This window comes from Nilaparvata lugens, chromosome 12 (genome assembly GCF_014356525.2).
Source record: "Nilaparvata lugens isolate BPH chromosome 12, ASM1435652v1, whole genome shotgun sequence".
Lineage (NCBI taxonomy): Eukaryota > Metazoa > Arthropoda > Insecta > Hemiptera > Delphacidae > Nilaparvata > Nilaparvata lugens.
In genome coordinates, this window is record NC_052515.1 from 22,383,639 (window position 1) to 22,410,849 (window position 27,211).

At 33.8% G+C, this 27,211-nt stretch overlaps 1 protein-coding gene across 1 annotated transcript in view; it reads left to right on the plus strand.

Annotated features, from left to right (window-relative positions):
• LOC111055871 (dynein heavy chain 1, axonemal) overlaps positions 1–27,211 on the plus strand; it is a 357,355-nt gene that overhangs the window by 235,742 nt on the left and 94,402 nt on the right. Inside the window, exons 28-29 of the mRNA XM_039439162.1 lie at positions 2,904–3,134; positions 17,666–17,828. Coding sequence (XP_039295096.1) covers positions 2,904–3,134; positions 17,666–17,828 — 394 coding nt within the window. The remainder of the gene's footprint in view (positions 1–2,903; positions 3,135–17,665; positions 17,829–27,211) is intronic.

The window sequence follows — 27,211 nt, forward strand, 5'->3', positions numbered from 1 at the left end:
TAAAAATGTCAATCATTTTCTCAGCTGATGTGGTCACTTCTTCCCTAAATCTAATCTGTGTGAATGGGCCGAAGCATTAGAGATATTTAATTTATGAGCACACTGCCTACTACTCGGAATCCCTCTGGGCGTATTTTTGTGCTCTACAAACTGAGATCAGGTAGAGCGCTCTATCTAATATGGATTTCCAGGTACACCTAACAACAACGCTCCTTGTATTGTGAAAAACACCTAATTTTCAGCTTCATCCATCATCACCAACTATATAGTCTTCACATTGATATTTCGCACAATGACATAAGTTCATAAGATTATGTTCTATGAGAATCACCCGTTAGATGCACTTCATTTCAGTATTTCCTAGTGGAGAGGCGCGCTTAATGACATCTCAAGAATCAAAATTTCAAACACTTATAACTTCTGACACAATGGTCAGATTTCATCGTACCACACTTCATTCTTCTAGGCTCGTCAAGGCGGTCCAAAATCATTCATCACAAGTCAAATTTGGTCAAAAAGTGGAAAATGTATTGTTGAGTGTACTTAATCCTATATTCCAATACACTAAAAAATGGCCCATTTATATATTCTAAGCAGCATGTCTTTTGAAATACATCTGATAAAATTTTCGAATCTAGTGAGGATGTGAAAATTGTCCCCCTTTTACCCTCTTCAATAAATAATACTTTAATTCCATTACCATTCGAAAGTGACAGAAGATTTCAAAAATGGCGATTCCGGTTTTTACATTTTTCCGTGAATTTTGATGAATTTAAATTTTTGATCAACAATAAATCTTCCAATTGTTACCATTCAGATGTATAATTCAAAATCTCTCTGGGCGTATTTTTGTGCTCTACAATCTGAGATCAGATAGAGCGCTCTATCTCATATAGATTTCCAGGTACACCTGACAACAATGCTCCTTGTATTGTGAAAAACACCTAATTCTCAGATCAACCATCATCACCAACTATATAGTCTTCACATTGATATTTCGCACAATGTCATAAATTCATGAGATTCTGTTCTATGAGAATCACCCGTTCGATGCAATTCATTTCAGTATTTTCTAGTGGAGAGGCGAGCTTAAGGACCCCTCTAGGGTAAAAATTTCAAACACATATCTTTTGACACAATGGTCAGATTTCATCGTACTACACTTCATTCTTCTCGGCTTGTCAAGGCAGTCCAGAATCATGCATCATAAGTCAAATTCGGTCGAAAAGTGGAACATTTATTGTTGAGTACTAAAAGCCCATATTCCAATACACAAAAAATGGCCAATTTCTATATTCAAAGCTATGTATCTCGGTAACCCCTTATTATAAAAATCATTACTTGGTCTTGAAATGTACAATAGAATTCCTCCTTTCACCTGCTGTGAACGATTTATGAAAGAATATTTTTGTAGAGAAAGATTTGATTGTTGAAAAAAAATCCGGAAATTGTAGATATTTTTATCATATTAACGGTTCTGGCAGTACTATGATAGGCAATAGTGATTCAAGATGGATTTAGACAACTGAGCTCGTAGAGGATCAATTTATCTACAATTTGGAATCAATCAAGAGTTTCTATGATGTATTAAACTCGTTTCAGAAACTATTGATCAACAGTCAAATCACGGAAAAATGTAAAAACAGGAATCGCCATTTTTGAAATCTTCTGTAACTTTCGAATGGTATTGGAATTGAAAGTATCATTTATTGAAGAGGGTAAAAGGGGGACAATTTCCACATCCTCTCTAGATTCGAAAATTTTATCAGAAGTATTTCAAAAGACATGCTGCTTAGAATATATAAATGGGCCATTTTTTAGTGTATTGGAATATAGGATTAAGTACACTCAACAATACATTTTCCACTTTTCGACCAAATTTGACTTGTGATGAATGATTTTGGACCGCCTTGACGAGCCTAGAAGAATGAAGTGTGGTACGATGAAATCTGACCATTGTGTCAGAAGTTTGAAATTGTGTTTGAAATTTTGATTCTTGAGATGTCATTAAGCGCGCCTCTCCACTAGGAAATACTGAAATGAAGTGCATCTAACGGGTGATTCTCATAGAACATAATCTCATGAATTTATGACATTGTGCGAAATATCAATGTGAAGACTATATAGTTGGTGATGATGGTTGATCTGAGAATTAGGTGTTTTTCACAATACAAGGAGCATTGTTGTCAGGTGTACCTGGAAATCTATATGAGATAGAGCGCTCTATCTGATCTCAGATTGTAGAGCACAAAAATACGCCCAGAGAGATTTTGAATCATACATCTGAATCGTAACAATTGGAAGATTTATTGTTGATCAAAAATTTAAATTCATCAAAATTGATTTTTTCTTCAAATTTCACTCATTTTTGAAAAATTATAACTCAGTACTCATTGGAGGTAGATAGTTCCGAATCTCATTTTATTCAGAATTTTATAATCTAGAAAAAAGGCGACATCAAATTTTTCTGTCTGATTACGAGATTTGGCAGAGATAGCTGAAAACTGGAAAATGAGCCGAAAATACGAGGTTTTTGGGCCACTCTGTATCTAGCACAAGTAAATTTTGCAAGAAGAAATTGGTTCTGGACTTCTCTTATGTACCCAAATAATATATTAAAAAATCAGAACTACAATATAAATTGCATGCACCAATATATAGTGACCGGACTACTACACACATGGTTCTCTTCTGAAGAAATACATAATTATTGTAATTGGAATACTTCTCATCAATATTACTATTTCATTCATCTATAAAGAGGATAAATAGGATAAAAAGAAAAAGAAGATAGATCAGTGAATAAATTTTCTTGCAATTTAAATTCTTCAAATACAGGATTCCCTGTGCTTTATACCGTATTCTCTATTCATTGATGGGATGATTCTTCAATCTTTGTACAGAATGTTGACGACCTACTCAAACTGTGGTACCATGAAAACTGTCGAGTCTACCAAGATCGTCTGGTGAATGATGAGGACCGTTCTTGGTTTGATGATCTGCTCTGCTCAAGGATTGCTGAGGACTTTGCAATGGAGCCACAGCAAGTTGTGGGGGACGGACCCTTGCTCTATGGCGACTTTGTGGGCTCATCCATCTACAAGGTCTATCAGCCAATCACTGATATGATCAAGGTAAGCTCTATTCTGATTTTAAATTCAAATTTATTCAGCAGAAAATACATAAAATAATGACGCAGTGTTTCATTACAATATATTTGGTTGCCATGGAAAAAATTGTAATGTGAAATTTTCAGTTCAATATTATTATCAACATTTTTATAGTTCTGCTTTTTAAATGAGAATTTTTGTTTGAAAATAGTTTTCTTGATTTTAAAATTTCTAAAATAGAAACTCAGGAAGTGAAAGTGCAAATTTTAAGTGAGAAAACATGAAGAACCCAATACATAACCTATAAACTTGAGTGTTGATAGGAAATGACATTGGGTAATACGGCAAGGCAGAACATCCGAAAGGATCTCTCTGCCGATAAAAGCCATAAGAATAAATAAATAAAAAATAATTACAATTATTAAGATTTGTCCATTCACTTTGGAACAATAACTGGATCTGATTTCGAATTCAAAATTATTTACCAAGCAAATACAATCATGAAATGATGAGGCAGCGTTTTATTTAATTTATCAAGCTTTGTTCATCACTTTGGAACAATAACCGAATCTTGAATTATTATAAAATGGTCAATCGAATTGATTATAGAATGGATTTGATTTTCATCAATTCAAATCATTTCAAAATCTGATCTTGGATCATGGAAACGAAATGAAAGAGAACAAGATCTGAATTTAAAAAACGTGGATATTCCTGTATCGAGATTGTAAAGTCTTCCATTATTTTTAAACTATAGATAAGTTTCTCTCTCAAGGGAGACAAAGCGTTTAAGTTCAGTTCATAGAAGTGAACAGTGTAGCTGTATTCATACAGGAAATCTATGTGAAAAGCTTTAGAATAAATACTCCAATCCTCACAATAAAGTTGTAAAAAGTGACTGATTGACAACTGTGCCGGGCACTCTCTTTAATTCAGGCCTTTTCCCAAGTTATAATAGTAAATTTAATACGCAATAGACTAGAGCCATTATTGTAAGTGAGTTAGCGAAATAAATTATTTTCTCTCTCTATTATGAACGGCCATGACTTCGAGTTTCCCATGATAGATATTTAAAAATTATGGCTCCGAGTCGTCGAGGAATGTAGATTATGGAATTATCTCTAAAACTTAGCCTTCTTGTCGCGACATAAAGTGCGATAAGTTGGAAAACAGCAAGCATTGAAATTATAACAAACTACCGATTTTGCAGTTACTATTTGGTCCAAAGGCTCTAGAAGCCACGCGACGATTGGTCAAATTGATTCCTTTCGCCCAATAGGAGACCTGTTTCTAAATACAGTAGTGGGGGGATTCCCCAACCGCGAGACCAGATTACGTTTCGGAGGACACTTTGCTAGGAGCACTACGAGAGTAAAGATGTAGTCATTATGTTTCGCCCTTTTTGGGCAGGTTTACAAGTTTATTTCGTTAGTTAAGGAGCTAGTTTTATTTTTATTAAAGTTTAAATTTTCTAGTAGTGCCATGTCCTGAAAGGTTTAATTGTGTTTCTTCATCATGTACGAATAATTGTTTCTTCAAATAACCGCTAAGGTACGTAAAATAAGGTTAAAATATAATTTAGGGAATTTAATTGATTGAAACTTCCATAAGAGTATTGAATTAATTAAGCCTGTTATTTTTCAAGTTAATAATATTGATTGAGAATAATCCTTTTGATTTTATTAGTGATGGAAGATAATTATAAATTTTTTTTCTAAAGAAGTATAGAAAGTTTTCAGTTACGTTACATTTGAGTTATTGTTTCTGGAAATATATTATCGTAGAGTATTGCTGAAAGTCAGGAAGATAGCCTTTAAATTGGAATGAAATTTTTAAGATTATGTTCATGTTGAGTTTATAACATTTTACAATTTTATATTTTTCTGACTGTGTTTTCTCATGGCGTTAAGGCTTTTAACTGAACGCTAATTTATTAAATTATAACAGAACTTTTGAATTATTTGTGAAGAAAGATCCATTAATTCTGATACAAAGAATCAGTAGTTTAAAGATAAAAATCTATATAAAATGAGGATTCAAATAGAATGAGAGAATTTAATTAATTGTATATTAATGACACTCTGGCAAGTAAATTTGTTTTAGATCTGTTAAATTTTGAGAATGAAATCAGAACGTCAAGATAAAATCTAAATTAAATAATTGAATAAACTCCTGTTTTAGCTTTTGATGAATTGTAGGAAGAGTTAGAAATTAATGCTGTAATACATTTATTTACAGCGGTTCATGTGTGTCCCCAAACCAACTTCTAGTACTACCACCCCTTTGGTTCCGCAACTTTATGTAACACCGCTTCACGACACCCGTTCAGACGACAGGTCTAGGGACGTAAGAGGACGTCGCCGTCAAGCCAAATTCAACCGGTAAAAGTTCACCGCCAAAAACAAGGTACTGTATCCCCGACGATAAAGCAACGTACAGACAAACGAAAGTGCAGTGTAGTGAAACAAAGGTTCATTCGAGAATGTCAATCAAAAGTGGGGATTCAAAATTATTATGAAATGGGTTATATGGGTTACTATCGACGAAACTTGGGTTCAACGGGCTTTTCTTTCTTGAGTAATTTTATGTTGAAGTTAATTATTTGTTATTTGATGACTGATATTGTTTGGTTTTGTGACGTATTGCTATCTAATCGGGGATAGTAATGCGCCCCCGAATCAGATGAAGAATGTCACCAAAGTAACATGAAATTATTGTTTCTGTTGTTCGATTTTAGTTGCCAATGTTTATTGAAGCTGTTTGTATTTTTCTATTATTTCAAATTGTAGTGTTATTCTATAGTATAAACCTATTAAATCAGGCATGGCAAGATTAATTGAAGTTTTCTTGACTCTAGCCCGTTCACCTGCATGAATTAGGTATAGACTCAGGTATTTTCTAGATGTGTCGGCCTATTTCTAAATTCTAAATTTCATTCAAAATTATCTTCTTTGGCAGACAACATTTCATTTGTTTTTTCATTACTTCGAATCTGTTCTCCTCTATGGACTGACTACGACAAATTCTCTTTTAATTTGTCGAGAGATATCAATACTTAAACTTCTACTCTCAAATGTGGATTTATCTCATATCCGTCTGATAAGGTGAATGTAATTTGTATCTTATTGGATTATGATGTTCTATTTTATTATGATAGTACATGAATATTCATGAACCCATTTTTTCCTGTAAAATACGTTCTTATTCTAGGCTAGAATTGTAGACTTTATCTGTCATTTGAATGCGGGGTTGTGTGTATTGCTATGGTTGAAATTTAGGTGAGTTTTCCATTGAGAAGCATTTTGTTCAATCATCATAATAATTATTCGCGAATAAATCTCTTGTAGATGAATTTTGATAGAAATGATTATTATCACTTACTATTTGATACTTTGTGGAGCTGTCTTACATGATATGAAACTCGACAGAAAAACTGAGAAGCCTTGAATTTTCTATCTACTTGAACATGTCCGTGGATTGTCTAAATCAGTAGAATTATAGAACTAGTTTTCAAAGATTTCGCCTTCAATTACATAAATTACATTCAATATATCTTTCAAGTTCATGAATGAGAAGCAATTTGAGTGTATGCTTACCATAAAGCCAAAACTCATGCAAGATCAATTTTGAAAATTTTCGCCTCCAATTACAAAATTTTTAATATTTAATTAATTTGTGATATTAAATATCACATTAAATATAAGTCTTAATAATAATTGGAGCTTTCAATAGGTCTTATAATGCATTCAATATAACTAGAGCAATACCAATTTGAATTCATCTGACCAAGCGTGTACATGAGTTACAAATAATTCTCGATCCATTAAGAAGCTCCACGCTATGAGCTGTGTCATGAACCATGCAAACAAATTATCTATAGTTGACTCAGAGTGTCTAGTTTTAAATGCTCTGCTTTGTGCTGTGAATGGTTGGTTCTGCTCTGAAACTGATCAACTAACGACCATTGTGTTGGAAATGAGTTTCCTAGTAAACCAGTTGGCAGCTCGTGAGTTATAGTTGCACATTTCAAACAATGCTAACAGTTTAAAGTGAAGTTCACTAGAACAGTTTTGAGTAGAAGTTATGGAGCTCTATTACTTTACACCACTTGACACTCAAGTATCTGTCACAACCAGTAGAATGAACTAACACTAGTAGAATGAAATAACACTAGCCACTGTATTTATCGGTCTCTTAATCGCTATAATCACTCGACTCTCACTCTCTCACTGTCGTTCTCACTGATTACCTCTATGATCTCTCACTCACTATTTCTCTAATGTTCTCTCTTCCTTCCTGAAACGTCATAATTTCATACCTCGTGTAAGGAATACATTTCGAGTTCATTTAAGATCCCACTCGATGAACTATAACTAGAAACTTCAATAAATTCACGGAAGAGACAGCAAATTAGAAGAGTCGACCATTTTGTGAAGATTTAGCAGGGTATTATCACATATTCATTATCATTTGAACATTATAGAATAAATGATCTTATCTTCTTATTGATCAATAACACCTCAGCTGCTAAATCATCAGCTTATCAACAGAGCGGACTCAATAGTATAATAGAGAAAAGATAAGCGTAAGGCTGGTTGCAGACGAACCACTATCGCATGTGGCATGTGGGACCGACATACCACAGAACAATACGACTAACTCATAGTGTAGATAATTCATACTACATATATAAGAAAACGCTCATTAGTGCGATTGTGGTACAGAAGCTAGGGGAAGCGTGGTGCTCAAACCAGTGGTACCACAATCGCAAGGAAAATAATCGCTACCACAGCGCGCAACGCCATGTTGTGCAAGTATCACTGCCATGCCTGCCAATGCATTACATAATTATGCGCTGCTTTTGTGGTACGACAGAAGAAAAATAGTAGCTCCGACATCCCACATGCGATAGTGGTTTGTCTACTCTTCTTTATCTCTGATAATATCCAGTTTCTAAATAAAATATTGAAATTGCATTTCAGCGTACTATGATCTCCCAATCATTCCACTTCTTTTCCACGTAATGAATTATTGTATAAATCAATATTTAATAATTGTTATTGAATATTACATATTTTGATTGAGTGTAACCATAGAGAAAAGATTCCTTTAATTAATTTATGTTATTCGTAGTCTATATCTTGCATTACGACGTTCTAAGCAACTTCTGCGATGAATGTCAGTGGCTGATTAACATAAATTTTGAACAATTTTATTCAAAGTTGGAGAACACCCCTTTAGAAAGCGGTTGCAGGTACAATATCATCACGTATCATTATAATGATTATAATTATGGCCAATGATATAATTATATTATGATTATAGTGTTTGTACAATAAATGAATGTATAAATATCGTTCATAGCAAAAAAATAAACATCACATGGATATGGATGAATTTTAATTAGCTATCTTTATCCAAACAATTTATGAAGAACTTTTATATGAAGCATCTACGTTACAAAGTTGCAAGATTTCCAGAAGAAGACGAGAAATGGAAAATTGGTGGAGAGTCAATCACGTGGAAATTTCAAACGATTTTGCGGCCTCCAATGAACGATATAGAAATGGAAGAAACACAAAACAAGCAGAAAATTTAAATTAATTGGCCGTTCACATTTGAAATTGGTGGATGGGAGAGAAAGTTCTCGTCATTATTATTTTAGTTTGGATGGAGCGTGTCCATATTCTGTCAAACATCTGAATTCACATTTTCAGGATGCTCACAAAGTGGCATTCAATTTTATTGTCTGGGTGCATATTTTTCTGAATCAATAAGGAAACTCTGAACAGTCCAAAACATGTTGACGATAGAAGGCAATGCTCGGAGCTGGACATTGTTACTTCCTTATTGACATTGTCAAGTTGAAAGGATTGTTGAAGAGTTGAAGTTGCAGAATACTTTTTGCTTGCACGTGATTGGCTCTCTCATGCTTCCCGCCGCCATCATGCTGTTGAAATGTTTTAAAATGTACCAAAAAATTGAAATTGGTCTGTTTGTTCATTCCATTTGGAAATGTACGGCGGTCAATTTGTAACAGTCTTTCAACATTTCAACGGTTTGGAGCTGAAAAGAATTAATAATTTATTATCGTAGGTGATGGTGATTATTGATGAATAAATTATTCTTTTTCTCATGCGTTATCATTACGATGAAGGATATCATGTAATAGTGGAAAAAGACTACTTTTCTATGAATATTCATTTTCGATACCGTACTCTATCATGCAGATTAAGATAACATGTTCTGACACAGTCTATTGTTTTTCGAAGATAAATTCATTTTTGCCGTATTTATCATATTATTATAGCAGTTTATATTTTAAAGAATAAGACGTTGGAATTAATTTTGAATAAAAATACAGTAGTATTGACAACATTAGCGTCTTATTCTTCCAATTACGGATAAATATCACAACATCTCTTTTTATACAATAAAATTATATGTTTCCTCATCTTTCTCAGCTTGTCATTTTTTGTGATTGATCAACTGATGAATAGATGGATCGAGAAGAAAAACGTTCTAATGTGAAACAGGATTCATCGAGAATTATTGGCATTTTAGGGAACGCACTGTAAAACCCCCGAGTTTGCAAGCAGATGAATTATTAGAATAGACAGAACGTGTTCATTTGATTAACAGACTTACTCTCAACAAAAGGATGATTAGCAAAGTATACTTTGACTATGAACTACCAAGTGTCAAATTTGATTCCTCCTGCATAGATGGAGTACAAGGCAGGAGGATTTCAGTAGCTGAATAACCCTATATAATATATCATTCATGGATATATATTTAGTGAACAAGTTGCTCCTTCTACTACAGGGAAATAAAAGCTCGGTTCAAGAGCAGAGTATTTTCTGCTGTCTCCGACAGACTAATTACTTCGACTGTGATTGTCATTCCTTTTGTTGGCACTGATTAAACATCAAATGTTTAATGTTTAATTGGATGTTAGAGATTTTCTAACATCTCATTCACACCTAGAGATTCCTTGGGTTGTTCAACCTAATCATCTCATTGGTTAATTTGTTGATGCACTAACACGTAACCAAGAGTATGATATCTTCTTGGAATTTTATTCAATTTCTTTCCAGTTCTTATTGAATTCTTTCTCATTATTTTATCATTCTTATTGTTTCATCTCTTTCTTTTCTTAGAATATAATTCTATTCTTCTTCTTCTCATTATTTTTCTCCATTCTACGGAGATATTTTTTGATTGAAACTAGTTTATATCTGTTAGATAATTTTTTGATCCCAATTCTGGATATTTTCCAAATTATGAGGATACCATCGTCATCCAATAAATGTAATTGCAATGCAGTGGAGTTGGTAATCTACATTCACTTCAATAAGGACAAAAACATATTGAATTATTTATTGGTTCGCTGTTTTGCATGAAAAACTTGATTAAGCTTTCACTACGAAGCATCTTATTCTCCACTTCATACTTATAAGATGATACGATCACGAACGATTCATGAAATCTGTGGAATCACAAACTTGAAAAGAGGGACATAACATTAAAAAATCAATAAAATGTGCTGTGTAATAATATGCATGTACACATGCTTATTACTCAAGAATCGTATTGAGAGGATGATGACAATGATTATGTAGAGGTATATGATCATTAGGAACATACAATTACAAGAAGAGAGAGATGAGATAACAAGGGAGTGCAAAGAACGAAAATGCGATCATGTGTTGAATTACAAGGGCAACATAAATAGAAAGGGAACAATAGAGAAAAAAGAGAAAATGCCACAACCATGCCTTGAATAGTTTTTTAGTTCAAGTACATGGTAGAAGTACCATGGAAAGAAGTAAGGAAAACTAATTTAATTAGAAAAAATAAAAAGAAGAATGGAAAAAAGAAGATGGAGAATAATAACAAGAAGAACTAGAACAATAACTAGGAAAGCGAGAAGAACAGGGAGAACAAGAAGAACAAGAAGTACTAGAAGAATAAGAACAAGAATGACGAGGACCTTGAAAATCGTGATGTGTGGATTCAGGGACAATAGAGAAGTACAACCATGCAACAATTTCACGGTGAAAAGGCTTGGAAATGAGGGGAAATGCACTCAAGTTGATAACTAAAAAAAAGAGACCACATCACGGGTCTATCACTCCAACCTTGCCAGTATCATTTGTACACATCTTTTCAGAGTAACTGTTACTGTAACTGTCATTAATGGATATTTGAATGCAGCAAAGTTTACCAGAGTTTGAGCCCTACTTTAGAGAATTCATACCCGGCAATGTTTAGTCTTCAAACTTTCTCAATATGAAGTTTTGCTCGTGAAGTACTATACTCTAGTCAACTGGAAAAGCGGTTACTCTTGTCATTTGTCTTCAATGTTGGAGACGCGCATGCAGTAATTATTGTCTTCCTTTGTCTTCTTGAACTTGAGGTGGGTCCACTTGTTAGACTAAATTAGTGCCTGAAAATCGTGAAAGACGAGACTATCTTATTTGAACGGACAACTATCGTGTTGTACGTTTTCCCCAATTTACATGGGAAAAAAATTAAATTCAGTTTTCAAAATCAAATTGAAATCGAGTATTCGATTAATCGAATAAGAATTTGAGTATTGATTTTTGTATATTCAATTTCATATTTCCAAACCTATAGACTCTGTTTTATTATTAATTTATCCATTAGTAAGAAATTACTTTTTATTAAAATAACATTGTATAAAATATACAATTTATTTTTTTTACATTGAATAAAATTTATAGAAATAACATTGGAAAAGGAAAAACAGGCGAACCCTTCAATATTCCTCTCAAATTTGAATTATTATTAGTTTGAAATAAGTTTGGATCACTATTTACTTTCAACTCCACATCACAATTTCAAGTCTAAAAATATTTTCACTTCAAATCAATAGTTTATAGAAATATCTTTCATTGGAAATGAAAGTTTTTATCTATAATATCCAAGTTTGTATAGGAAAATTGTATTTTTCTACTTTTTGACAAAATTTTGTTGCTTCGATGTTGATTGTGTGTGGAATATGAGGTCTCTTTCTCATAATCTGCCACAGCCTCAGCAATCTGTTGAAACAATTCACTGTAAGGTTTTTGAATATGTCCAAGTAGACTACTAAATAAAATATGCTGAACATATTCGAACATGTTTGATAAATGACGGAGCTGTTCTGTTTCTCTAAAGAACTCTTAATTTCTCCATGCACATTTCTTCTATCACAAGCGAGCATTTAAAAGAAAAAACCTCTCACCTTGAAAAAAATTCCTTGATAAGAACTGTTGTGGCTTGAGAATCTAAATGAATATAATACATTTTCCTCAATCTATTGCAGTTACAGAGACGAGAATAGAATGGAAAGTCTTGTTGAGGAATAAATGTTTTAAATTATGGTTCTCAACCATCTAAGAAGGAACTCAACAATTTAGATGCAAATACTAAAATTGTTTTGCTCTCACGAAATGATTATACGGTTTACATAGCTAACAAGCACTAACAAGCCACAAGTGACTATATTCGCAAAACAGTTTGAGGAAAAGTGGCATATAATTCCAATTCATGGAAATGATCTTGTCAGAGATGAGGCTCGATTTCACCAGAAAATGTCCCTTTTCCTTGAGTAAGGGGAAAGGGTGGAAGCAATATAATGTGTAATATATTGTGATCATTCATCGTATTTCAATAAAAGCAGGAGTATGAGGAGGTGTCTTGAATTCTGACACTTTTTCCTTGAAAGTGTTGACATGATGTTAGGAACAAACATGAGAAACAGTACTCCAAGTTTCTTCCATCATCGTAGGTGAAAAGGTTTTCAGGAGAGAATTCAGCGCCAATTCTGCTGAAGTGTGCTCAGGCGGGGGTTCTATACAGGTGCAATATTCTTGGAAGTTTAATATTCTCCAGGGAAAAGAATTTCTATTCCGCAGAAAAAGAGTGAGATTTCTGCAACCTCAAACTATACTTAGTTTTAGAGTTTAAAGTCAACGATCGAAGCTAGCCTGAAGTAGGCTACTTCTGGTCGAATAAATATTTTGTCTTTTACTGAAGATTTCGGTGAAGAGGAACCTTCACGTGCATTCACATGATGAGTCCAATCTGAAATGGAAATGAGTCTAACGAATCTAACTTCTTGTTGATGAATAATGTGGACACAGAAAGTATATTCGATTGTAATATGCAGGCGAGCGAAGCGACCTTGCTGATTTTAGTATTTTTTTATCTGCAGGGGTCTATATTATCTTTCAAATACAATTGATTGATTTCATATTGATGGCTTATAATTTATAGTATGAATTATAATACAAAATAATTATTTCGTTATTTCTAATGGCTGAAACTGTTGCTACAAATCAGTATAACTCTTAAGGCTGTCCACTAACAGCTGTCATCAGGGATAGGCTTCTAACATTAAATAAACAACCAAACAATAAATCAACCACTGGAAAATAACAAATTACAATGATAGAAAAATAATTAAACCTTAAATAAAGCAACAAAGGAGAAGAAAAAACAAAAATCAGAAATACGAAAACCTCATCTCACAAATTTTGCTCGAAGCATTTCACTATGATCACAACAATGTGAGTCGACTGTGCATGTGCATGCATGTTCCACCGTTAGTGACCAGCCTGAGAAAGCCTGCCTGTCCTTTGCGATTATTGTTTTAGGTGATGAAAAATATGAACGAACCATAATATTATGCAGCATTGAAAAATCTATAGAGGTAATATTTTGAAGGTTTAATACTGTGCTGTTTGCATTATTATACAGAGTGAGTCATATGAATGGGAACCCTTCAATAAGTTGGAGACTGTTGTATATAATATAATACTGTAACTTTCAGGATAAGCTATTGGTCAAATACTCTACCTTTTGACGTACAACTGAATTTGAACCCCTCATAAGGGGGTGACTTAGGGGCTGTAACTCAGTTATTTTAAATGTAAACACCCATTGTGTGGTCATCATTTTCAAGGCTCTTCTAAAACAAGAAAGATGACATCAATAGAAATGTTCCATGATACTTTTATCCAAGATGGCGGCTGATTTAAGTCTTGGTTTTGAAAGAAATAATTGATAAATTCAACCAGCCGCCATTTTTGATAGAAGTATCATGGAACATTTTTATTGATGTCATCTTTCTCGTTGTGAGAATTCCTTCAAAATTATGAACCACACAATCGGTGTTCACATTTAAAATATCCGAGTTACAGCCCCTAAGTCACCCCCTTATGAGGGGTTCAAATTCAGTTGTACGTCAAAAGGTAGAGTATTTGACCAATAGCTTATCCTTAGAGTTGCAGTATTATATCTACAACAGTCTCCAATTTATTGAAGGGTTCCCATATATATGACTCACTCTGTATAATATAATACTGTAGCTTCACCATATAGCCTCACCATATATATTACTGTAGCTTCACCAGTTTCCATAGTCATGTCAATTACTCACCATCAAATGCCATAGTAACATCCTATTCTACCAATATTGACATTTGTTAGTGAATCTCAACATTTGTCACTGATATCAGCATTCCTATTAAATAGCATCAATTTTCCAATTCAACCAATCTTGACAGCTTACGTGAATCTGACTAAAGCATTTGGGACACATCAACCACTAAGATAACAACCGCTAGTTGAGATTCAACGTGTGGGAAACTTGGAAACTAAACTTGCTTGTGCCATAAATTAGAGGATAATTGGATATTGGTGCTTTGTGCAACATTCAGCGAACTTTCAGCTTCCTGGAATTGGAAACTCATGCAAGTAATTTATACTAGGTGTAGCATGTACATTCATGGATCATGAATGTGTGTGTGAGAGTATTTCTAGGTAAGGAGAGAGAGAAAGCGAGGAAAGAGAAATATTTGATATGTATTTAGAGAGAGAAACAGAGGGGAGAGAGATCGATTGCCTTTATTAAGGGCGGAGTTTGGTCTCCAGGTCTTCTCTGCCACACAATCCTAAGAGAGAATTGAATCGCTGACTTTATTAAAAACTTAGGAGCGCCAAGTTAGGGCCCTCTCTTACAGTTATCCCTCCATACAATTCCAAGTAATAAAGTTACAACTAAAACACATCATATACCATAAATTAAAGTTGAAGAAAACAATAACATCAACAACAAAAATTAATAAACAAGAAAAGTAGAAATAGTAAAATTAAAAAAGGATAACCCTTCGAATGAAAAAATAAAACTGGAATTTCTTCCGAATTTAAGTTCGTAAAAGGAGATTATGCAAAAGAAGAGAAATGTGAATACAGTGGAGAATGCTCAGTCCAAATCCATAGATTTTTCCAGTAGAAGTAATTGAAGACGGAAAAGAGTAAGAAAAGGAAAAAGGAAGAGAGAAAGAGAGAGAGAAAAAAATGATATAGATAAATAAATTGAGGTGGGATAAAAAAGCTGAAGAATATGCTGAGAAGAAGATAATAGCATGGAAACCAGAATTGAAGAAATAATAAATATTATAAAAAGTGAGAAGATTTCTCATAATATTATTAATATGGATAATGAAAGGAGGAGCAAATCGGTTAAAAATTAAGAGAAGAGAAGAATGACAAACAGAGTCTGTATAATAAATGAGATAAAATTGTTAATAAATGCGATATGAATGCGTAAACCTGTTCAAAATGAGTCGATTTCCTGTTATATGTGTATGGATTGATACATGATGAATTTTTCGTCAAATAATATGACTTGCTGCTATATTATTATATGATATGAGTGAAAATCCATATTGCAAATTACCTACCAGTATCCAAATTAAGAGGAAAATGAGAATAAATTTCAGTTATCAATAAGCCCTATTTCTGTAATGCTTGGTCAAGCGTAGTAATTTATTTCGCCATGAAACATCAATATTTGAAGCTTGCACTTTTTATACGCTCTCATACCTCCATATTCCCTCTCACTCACTCCCAGTGCTATATCTAAGTTCATATTTTGCCGCACCAACACATTGCCCCCAGGTGAATCGATTGGCAGCATCTCCTTCCCATACTGAGATTCACTAAAAACGGTGAGCATTTGTCGAATGTGAAGCGTTGATGCTATTTATAATGAATGCTGACACCAGTGACTCATAGTGAGATTCACTTGAATGTGTCAGTATAGGTTGAATGGGGAGCGTTGATGTAACTGATATAGGATGCTGACTGGTCAGCACTCCTCATAAATAATATCTCATTCAGCTAATGCTGACCGTTTCAAGTGAATCTCTATATAGACTGCTCGAAGGCTTTTCATGACAGCCTATCTGTTTTCGCCACCCCTGCCTATAGTTCTTCTTTTTACAGGGTTAAATGTCAGCACTTTCTTCAGGTGAGACTTATCTCCTCTTACCAGGCATCAGACTACGTGCATTGAATTTCCCTACACTTTATTCCATCCAAGATGTCTGGGTTATCGAACAAGGCCCTCATTTTTCTGTTTTACTTCCTTATACATTTTTGGCATCCTACACATGTCACAAAAGAGTTCATTTTGAAACACTGTCAGCTATATAGTTTTCTATTCTTATTCCTAGACACTCTTCAAGTGTATTTGAGATTGATTCAATATATTCCCAGTGTAATTGATGAATGATATTTTCTACCAGAACAGAAAAATCATCTCAATTTCAAGAGTAACCTAATAATTTCATAGCAGTCCTGTTTTGCTATAGGTAAGTTGATTACACACACATACATTTTTGAACGTTCGATTTTTTGCAGTCTCTACACCTATTCTACCAGATTAAACGGAACTTGGCAAACACATGAACAAAAACACAAGTTACGTTCAATCTAAGGCTATGCGCACAGCATTTAGTCAAGACAAGACAAGACATGATCAGACACGTTTAGTCACAATACTTCACATAGTTGCTTATGAAGACATGTAATTGCAATGACTAATCAGTGTGAGTTGTGTCATAAGCTATAATGTGAAATATTGTGACTAAACGTGTCTGGTCATGTCTTGTCTTTTCTTAACTAACTGGTGTGCGCCTAGCCTAATAGCATTTATTGAGGATGGCAAAGGGCAAAGAATCTTTCGTCCAGAAATCGGTGTGTGTGTAACTAGCCATGAAAAGGATGAATCCATCCAATCAAACTCCAGATAAAAAAGTGTCATTTCAATTATTTCCATCACCATAGAAAAGGACCTCTACCATATAAAGGACTCCATAGAAAGGAGGTGATGGAACTTTACCTTACTTGAACTCTAGTTGCCTATAGAACACTATACAGTCATAAAAGACGATTGGGCGGGCGAAGCCCGCCTCCCAGCTGGAGCGCGAAGCGTGGAGGCTGCTAACCCACCCTACTGGGGTCATCATTATAGCTTGAGAAACTCGACCTAACCTGCCAGTTCGTGATTAATTAATTCACTTATTGATTGAATCAAACACAACTGATTTGAATGATTCACTGATGATTGGTAGACTTATTGAACAACATTTAAAATATTTCTCTATTGATTCATCGATTTAATTATCACACAATTGGAATGATTCATTGATAATTCATAGACTTATTAGAACAATATTTGAAATACTTTTTGTGTGCAGCTCTCAACAGAACTGGACGAGTTCCTGGATGACTACAACAGCCAATCCCGAGCTCCAATGAAGTTGGTGCTTTTCCTGGACGCTATCACCCACGTATGCCGCATCTCTAGGATTATCAGACAACCTCTGGGCAATGGCCTCCTACTTGGAATGGCTGGATCAGGTAAGCGTTCATAACCCACATTCAGGAAAAATGTTGAGATATTCGTAAAGCTGTAACAAATAAATGTACCGGTAGGAATAAATCTTTGTAAAACTCACGTAGTTATAGCTATATCATGTACATATAGATCTAAATTATGTAAAATATGGTTTATCCATATTCATTTACATTAATGGATTCAGTTGTCCAGATTGTATACTTTGTTTTTCGTTCAACAATGTACAGTAAATTTGATCTATCAAACGATTATATTGAGTATAGTGAGAGTATATTGAGATACACCGAGATATATCGAGATGAGACGCCCTCCCTAAAAACATTTTCGTAATTTCCTTTGTCTGCCTAATGAATTTAATAGTACAGTTGCTTTCGATGTATCGAATGTTATATGTTGCACCATGTTGTTGGAGCCATACGGAATAGCTGTATTGAAATTGATACGTCCGTTGTCTCGATTGTGCCCGATGTTATTTTGTAAGGAATGATGATTTCGCAGATTGCTTAAAGTGAATTCCATTATACAGAGTTGGTAAAAATTATGAAAATAATTTAATTGTATGGTATGAAAATAGCTTAATATCTCTTTTAAAACGATAATTTGACAAAAGGTTCAATTTAGGATCCTATTTTAATTTTAAAAAAACTACTTTTCTGTATTAGATTATTCTTCTGGAAAAATTACTCTAGTAAAATAAATATTTAGCTGTTTCCATCATTTTTACTAACACTGTAGAAACTTCAGCCTTGACTCAAAAACTGGAAACGAAAACCTTAACCTACTTCCAAAGCTGAATTTGAGTACGAACATTCGTTATTCTCTACTCAAAAACAAACAGAGTTTATCACAATTCTCGCGTTGGATCACTTACTCAGCTCATAAACCACAAACAGAAAGAATTTATGGTCCGTATCATACAACTCACACAGTTCCAGTATATTTACACGGAATCGATAGCAATAAATTTAGAAGTGCAAACTTCTCTGAACGAATCAATCTATCGTTAGAAACATCCACTTGTGCTACAGTTTTCCATAGTCGGATTCACTTCAATCTGTCAGAATTCCCTGTGAATAGCATCAATGGTTTCCCCTTCAATCAATTCTGAAAGTTTATTTTATTTATTTATACAATATGACAATTTCCACTGAGTCTAACAAGACCCAAAGTGATAAAAAACAAAATAGCACTGTGCATGAATAAACTATAAGTATTAATGTGAAACTAAAATTATAATAGATGACCACAGTAAACCTCAATGTAGATTACTACAAAAACAAGATAGAAATAGAAAAATTAGAAGAAGAAAAGGAAAAGAGTCATGCAGTTCGTGAACCCATGCAAAAATCATTATCTACATTTCTTAAGTAATTGGAGTTTATACAATACAATATGTAAATATATAAAAAGTATACAAAGTTTATAATAGAGTATTTATTTATTTGAAAATATAAATATTTGAGGGTACCAGAAACTAAATCCCATTATTGTCCTCATAACGCACATATAGCATACAATTTGAAAAACAATGCATCAAAATGAAGTTAAAATAACTAATTTACTATTGAGTTTTGGAAAAAAAACTGAAAACAAGATGCAAACAAAATAGTAGAAAGGCTTGCAAATATGAAACTACTCTTATAGTAGCAGATAAAAGAAAAAGAAAGAAATATGTAACTAATACTATAGAGAAACAATAGCGTAAGTAGATATCCCATGGTATAGGGCGTTTATGTCGCAACTTTTACTGTTATCTCAAGCCGATTACTGTCGACTATTGTCGATTTTTACTGTTTTGACCGGGTGAGAGTGTATGAACGGCACAATATGAGAGACTACCAGCGTCATAGAGCTTCACGGGAAAGAACTACGTGGACTATCGGCTTGAGATAACAGTAGAAGTTGCGACATAAACGCCCTATACCATGGGATATCTACTTATGCAGTTGTTTCTCTATGCTAATACTGAAGAATCCAAGAAGAAAACAAAAAGGAAGCAAAGAAAAGAGAATAATGGGAAACTTTCCAAAATGTATAATGTGTGTGTAGTGTATAATGTATAAATATTGAATAGTTTATTCATGTACTGCTCTGAATTTCACTAACCAGCGACTCATACCTTTTTCCAAGTGTTGAGAAAGTTCTACTAAGTAAGTATTGTTCTTACTTATTCCATGCACAATAGAAATAATAACATGAACATTCCTTCTATGGTCTGTTATATCACCATGGTAACGATAATATCCCCTATCCATTCATCTTCCTTTCTCACTATGAATCCATTTGAAGTTACAATTTTCCATCCATGTTTTCGTGTTCTTCAGCATCTACGTTAAAAACATAACAATATTATAACTGCACTTCCACTTCTTCTGAACAGTTTCCCCATCATCTACAGAAACATGCCAGATTTAAGTGATCAGTATTCATTTAAGTGAAACATGCCATCTACAGCCAGATTTAAGTGAAATGAATATCTTACTCTCAGATTTAACTGAAACATGTTCTTGACAACGATGTGAAGTACATGCTGAATTGTGGGTTGTACACACAACGATCATTATATTTTTAATGTTTCCTCAATCATAACTAATGCATAGAATGAACTTGTATATCCAAATACACATGTATCTTCAAACTCTCTAGAGAGTGATCTATGATCTTTTACATTTTTTATCGGCAATGTCATATAAGCATTTCCAGAGATCATTAGAATTATTAACAATAGCTAATGATTCATCGTTATTTGAACAACCATAATGGAAATGTCCGGTTTCTAATATATCCAGTAATTCAAAAATTTCAGATAGAATTGGAAAGTGAAGATTTTCTGTTTTTGTTAATGCAAGATCACTCACCTCATCACCCGTTGAAAATTTAATATTCTTTGCAATTAGATCAAATTCATTGAATGAAATTGTCATCAAGAGATGAGATAGTTTCTTGAACTTTGAAAAGCTATAACAATCAACCATATTTTTCAGTTGAGTGTATGTACAGGTAAAACGTGATAAGAAACTATTTGACTGAACTTGTATCTGCACACTATACTACACACTTCTATAAATAGCATTGAGCTTCAACGCATGTGAGATCTTTACAGCTCAACTAACAAAGCGATACTGAACGATTAAACCTAGACATTGCAGGTACAATGGAAAATGAAAACAATCGAGTATACACTAGAAATTTATTTACACAATTCACTACAATTGTTAATCACTTCCTCTTCAATTTTTATTAGTTTACTAACAGAGAGTTTATGGGGTCTGTAATAGCATAGATAATCATTTATATCATTCAAATTCACTGTGTTTAAGAAAATGTCTTTTAGTTGTTTCACCAAATGATGATTTTCATGAGTTGAATGTTTAATTGCAATTTCACAGGCATCATACCAATCAATACACTGTTCTAACCTCATTTCCAATTCACTATCAGCTTGCATCCACTTGCATGGGTCCATGATGAGCAAATGAAGAAACTATACATATGTCGGTACTAATATAGAGAAATTAAACGGTTCCTGTGCCTTCCCTCCAATGCAACATACACGAGCAGTATGATATTTCAATGCTTGCATACAATAAACACATTGAATTTCTTGTCCGTTATAGAAAAAGCCATATCTTGCAAAGTTTTTCTTTTCTGTATTTGAATAGAATTGACATTTTTTCATGCTAAGCATTCTATTGTTTTCGCACATGAAATTTGGAGATGAGTCCATATTTTTCATTATCAAACTATTGTAATGAACCGCCGCGAAGAGCACACATCGGCCCTGCGGATTGCGATGATGAATTTCACAGGCATTATAACACCAAGAACTTGTAAAGTAGTTAAAATTTGGTTTCTCAATTTCATCCGGTAAACAACATACGTTTTTGTGTAACCTTCTAAGAAACTTAGCTTTCTCTGTACCTTTTGTGTAGATTTTATCATATCCTTCAAGATAAGATATCAATAATTTGTCTGTATAAATAAAATGACCATCTTCCCAGCATATTTTGTGATAATTGTTCTCTGCCCATGTTTCTTGCTTACGCAATTTAGCATTCAATTCCGACTTTGCAAATGGTGACTTGAAATGTAACACAACAAAGCTATTTACCTGATCTACGATTCCGATTTCTTTCACGATAATTTGATTAGAATTTCCCTTGAACCAATGCATGTTGACTGTTGCAAATTTTTTACAGGAGAGAGTTTCTTCCTCCTCTTGTGCTGTTTTGTCCTCCTCCATTGTCCTCTGTTCTCCTCCTCCTCCTCCTCCTTCTCCTCCTCCTCCATTCTCCTCCTGTGGTTTAGGTGTACTACATCTTGAGTGATAGTAGAAGAAGTCTTGTTCGGCGTTAAGATCACACTGTGTGTCAATAGATTGTGTTTTCTTCTCAGAATTAGAAGACATTATAGGTGTACTACATCTTGAGTCATAGTAGATGCTGTCTTCCTCCTCCTCCTCCTTATCAAGATCACACTGTATCCCGATAGAGCGTGTTTTCTTCTCAGAATTAGAAGACATTCTAGATGTTAACCGATCAAAGCTGAAACCTCAAATGAGTAAAATTTGAAAAATGCAATACTTATATAGCTTGTGCTCTATCGAGAAATTACTGAACTTCCTTCACCATGGAAGTAAGAGGAGTGTACTCCATGATACGATCACTGATTAAAATGCAATAAGCGGAAGTATTTGGAGGTACAGCTTCCTTAAATTCCATATCTATTCTAATATCTGTGGAGGATTTCAAATGAGAAGATTGATGTGAACAGTCAATTACAATCAGGGGTGTTTTAGTACAAAATGTGTCAAAATCAATCTCTGTTCCAAGCTCAGTATTGATACTATGGTTATAGTACGCCGAGGGAAAATCCAAAAACATACGGTACATCAATTCTTGTTTACCAAGGAGGTTTTCATAAGGAAAATAGTCAGAGTTCAAGTAGACCTTTGCATTTTGAAGATTACAACTATCAAATTCTGAGATTGATTTATTAATTTTATTCTTACGATCTGTTTGAAACGCTAAAACAACATACTTTGGTGTGTCGAGATGGGATGCAGTTTTTACTGCCCAAGAATGAACAGTGCTATTTTGTAAATTTGGTAATTCTGAAATCTCCCAATGACGAAAGCTCAGCTTCAGCGGTGTATCAGCATCGAGCAATCTCAAAAATTTCAACCTCACATGATCTTCTAAAGTAATATAGGGAATTCTCCATTGAAGCTTCGTTATTTTTATATTAAAGTTTGTTGCTTCTGTAGACTCAATGCAATTGAGATCTGTTGGCGATCTTAATAATACAAGTTCTTGTTTCAAGTTTAAAATTATTCTTTGAAAGTCTTCAAAAAATGGTAAAACTGATTTAAGAGGCACACAGAATGTAAACTTATTATCTTTTAGTGTATATCCTGCTCTGTCAAACCCAGCCAAGTGATATGTGTTCTTATCAAACATATTTTTCACTAGTATAGCTTTAATTGTTGATGTTAATCCAATTAGTCTTGATTTAGAAATTTGTTGTCCAGCCAATTCATATTGAATTTCATCAAAGAGATTTCCAATGAGGTTACTGGATAATATATACTTAGCTTCTATCGGAGCATCCCCGGCCTTTGCAGCTGGTTTTGTACACTTCACCTCCCCCTCAATAAATATAAATGATTTGCATGGAAGACTGTACTGATCCATAGAAGCCACATGGATGCGAGCTTCATCTGAGGGTTTTATTTCTTGACCCGAATATACTGTATGAGTATGGAACTGAAATTTAGTAATATCATTATAGAACTCGAGTTGAGATTCAACATCGAGAATTTCACTAATTGCTGCGCCGTACATGACGCCAATCTACTATAAATCCCAACTTTTCCAATATTCTCGCGCTTTTCGCTGATATAGCACGTAGCTTTTTAGGTGTTGACTCTATCACGTTCGAGTCTCTAATGAGCTTCTGTGAGCAAATGCTAGTGTGTGGTTTGAAAACGAGGAATCCCATTTCAAGTTCTTTGTTTTTCACGAATGTGAAGTCTAATTGTAATTATATCTCCTCGGAAATCAATAAACGATCCTTCTTGATCGGTTACCTTTACATTAATGCTTTGAATTCTATGTGTGTTTAAAGGCATATAGATTATCGGATTAGGTGTTTCATTTATCAAATACCCACTAGGTACTCTAGGTGAGAACTCGTATAAAATATCTTGATGAGACTTAAATCTTGATGAGATTTTAATTTATCTGTCTACTTTTAACTGTAATATTATTTTAGGTGCTGATTTCAATGTTGATTTCAATGTAGACTCTAATTATAGAAACGAATTATTAAATTTATTGTCAAGCTATAATATGTGTATTACAACTAGAGAAACGACGAGACCAAATTTTCATTCTAGTGGTACATGCATTGACAATATTGCCACAGATATTCATCACAGCAGATGGGAAAGTAAAACTGTGTATACTGCTTTGTCTGATCACTTAGCTATAAGTTTAAATGTAACCGTTGAAAGAATGTTGGCTGTTAGCGAGCATGAAGAGGGAAATAAAATTCTAATTAGACAAATTAATGAGAATAGGACAAATATCTTTCTTGCACACTTGGAGTCAATAAATTGGTTAGCTGTTTATCAACTGAATAATATTGCTGAGAAGATACAAAAGTTTAATGAACTTTTTTTGCGGTCGGTAAACTCGGCCTATCCATTAAAGCTTAGGAAAATATGTTCAAATAAAGGTGAGAGTAAAAAGTGGTTTACATCAGAGTTACAAACCTTAAAAATAAAGTGTGAACAGATTTTTCATTTGTATAAAGATTTTCCTAGCGATACAATGAAGATTGCTTATAATGAGCATAGAAACTATTATAGATCGGCAATTAAGAAAGCTAAGCGTGAGTTTAATAGTAAAGTTATTCAGGACAGTAAGAATAAGAGTAAGGCTGCTTGGGAAGTTGTGAATAGGCACCTTTGCAGGAATAGTTCTTCATCCAAAAAATCTTGTGAGCTACCAGTTAACGATATTAACAATTTTTTCATAGATAAGATGGACAAACAAAGTAAAGAAATTCCTAAGAGTAGATTTGATTTCAACTATTACGTTCAACAGATGTCTAAACCCGAATCTAAGTTTAGTTTCAGGCGCTTCAAGGTCAAGCAGGTACTTGAAACCATAAAAAAATTAAGTAACAGCAAATGTTTGGATATAAATGGTCTGAACTCTGTTATTTTAAAGATTGCTGCTCCAAATATAGCGAAAGTTCTAACACACATTTTCAATATGTGCATAGAGTTAGGAATATTCCCAGATGAGCTTAAGAAAGTAAAAATGATACCAGTTCATAAAAAAGGTGACAGGACGAAAATAGAAAATTATAGACCCATTTCCATAGTGGAGATATTGTCTAAAGTTTTTGAAATTCTCCTTCATGAGCAACTAGTCGCTTATTTCGAAAACAATAAGATATTGTCAAAAGACCAGTATGGCTTTAGGAAAAATTTAAGTACAAGTGATAATGTTTTGAACCTTGTAGAGGGAGTTATCAAGAACTTGGAGCAGCAAAGTAAAGTTAAACTAAGAGCTTTTGATTTAACTAAAGCTTTTGATTCAGTTGAGCATGAAATTCTATGTAATAAACTCTCTTTTTATGGCATTGAAAAAGCGGCAGTAGATCTTATTCGTTCCTACCTTGGTGACAGAATGCAATTTGGGTTTAGGAATGGTGAGTTCTCAAGTGGCAAAGTGGTCAGGTATGGTGTACCGCAAGGTTCCATACTTGGGCCGCTGTTGTTTATAATATACATCAATGACTTGCCAAACTCAATAAGTAGTTTCTGCAAAAACAGTTGTTCTTTCCTTTTTGCCGATGATCTGGGCTTGAAAGTCAGTGGTACTGATGAACAGCATATCAATGCAGTGCTTGAGAGAAGCACATTGACTATTGAAGACTGGTGTGCTTCCAATAATCTGAGTCTCAACTTGTTAAAAACCAGTGACCTCCAATTTAGTTTCAATACGAGGTTTACTTGCTTGGGTTCTCTGAAATTCTTAGGTCTTATGCTGGACACAAACTTGAACTGGAAATGTCACATAGATTATACATCTGGTAAGCTCAGTAAAGGGATATTTCTTTTGCATAGACTAAGCAATATTGTCGAGCATGATGTCTTAATGAGTGTCTATTATGCGCACATATATAGTCACTTAGCTTATGGTGTCCAGCTATGGGGAAATTGCTCTACGGCTGTTACACTTTTTAAATTACAAAAAAAAGCTCTTAGAATTATTTGCCATGCACCACCGCTTGCAAGTTGTAAACCTCTCTTTCAAGGATTAGGTGTGTTGACTCTTCCATCACTATATGTGTATGTGTGTTTGATTTACATGAGGAAGAATGTGGGCAAATATGTTATAAATAGTGATGTACATAATTATTCTACTAGACACAGGGAGGACGTGAGAGTAGATTCACACCGTTATACTGGCACTCAGAGAAACTGGCAATTTACTTCTATAAAACTGTTCAATAAACTTCCTCTAGAGACTAGGCATCTAGAAATCGAAGAATTTAAAAGATCTATCAAAGCTATTCTTCTACAAAAATGCCTCTATTCAGTTGAGGAATTCTTTGCATAGCCTTAATACAATATTTGTTAAGTAGCACGCCTTCAATACTTACCTATAATTAAAAGTGTTTTATGACTTTAGACATATTGATTGGTGTAAATGTTTGTTTGACGATTGTTTTAACATGTGAAAGTGTTTCTGACAATAAAAGTGATTTGATTTGATTTGATTTGATTATATAATATGTTTCTGTTTGCCATCGGAGTAACTCCCACAGGCTATATTGCACTCAACTACAATAGAGTCAATATTTGTTATGCTAACTAAATGCTGAGAATAATACCATTTATTCGGTTGTAATATAACATTATCAAAACCAAGCATTTTTCCTATTGAAGTAGATGATGTAAAGTCAATAGGCTTATCAGAACAAATTTCGAGCTTCATAGTATTCGTGTTAGCTCTTATATTAAGTTTCTTTTCGTCACTATTCAATTTACTCTTTAAAGCTAATATAATGTCATCAACTTCATATGCACCCGTACCAAGATCAATTAATTTATCACCATATTTGAAGGTAGAATTTTTACCTTTTATAACATTTGCAATGCTATTGTAAGTACAGAAATTAATCAATCCAATTTCCCATTCTTTATTTTTATCCAAATCGAGAATTTCTTGCAAATGTTCATAGAGATCACTTGATCTAGATCGTAATGTAATAACAACCATCTTATATGTTTTTGGTACAAATACTGGATTACAACTGGTTCGCAAAAAACAAGAGCATAAGGTGTCCACATATATTTGTATGTAAT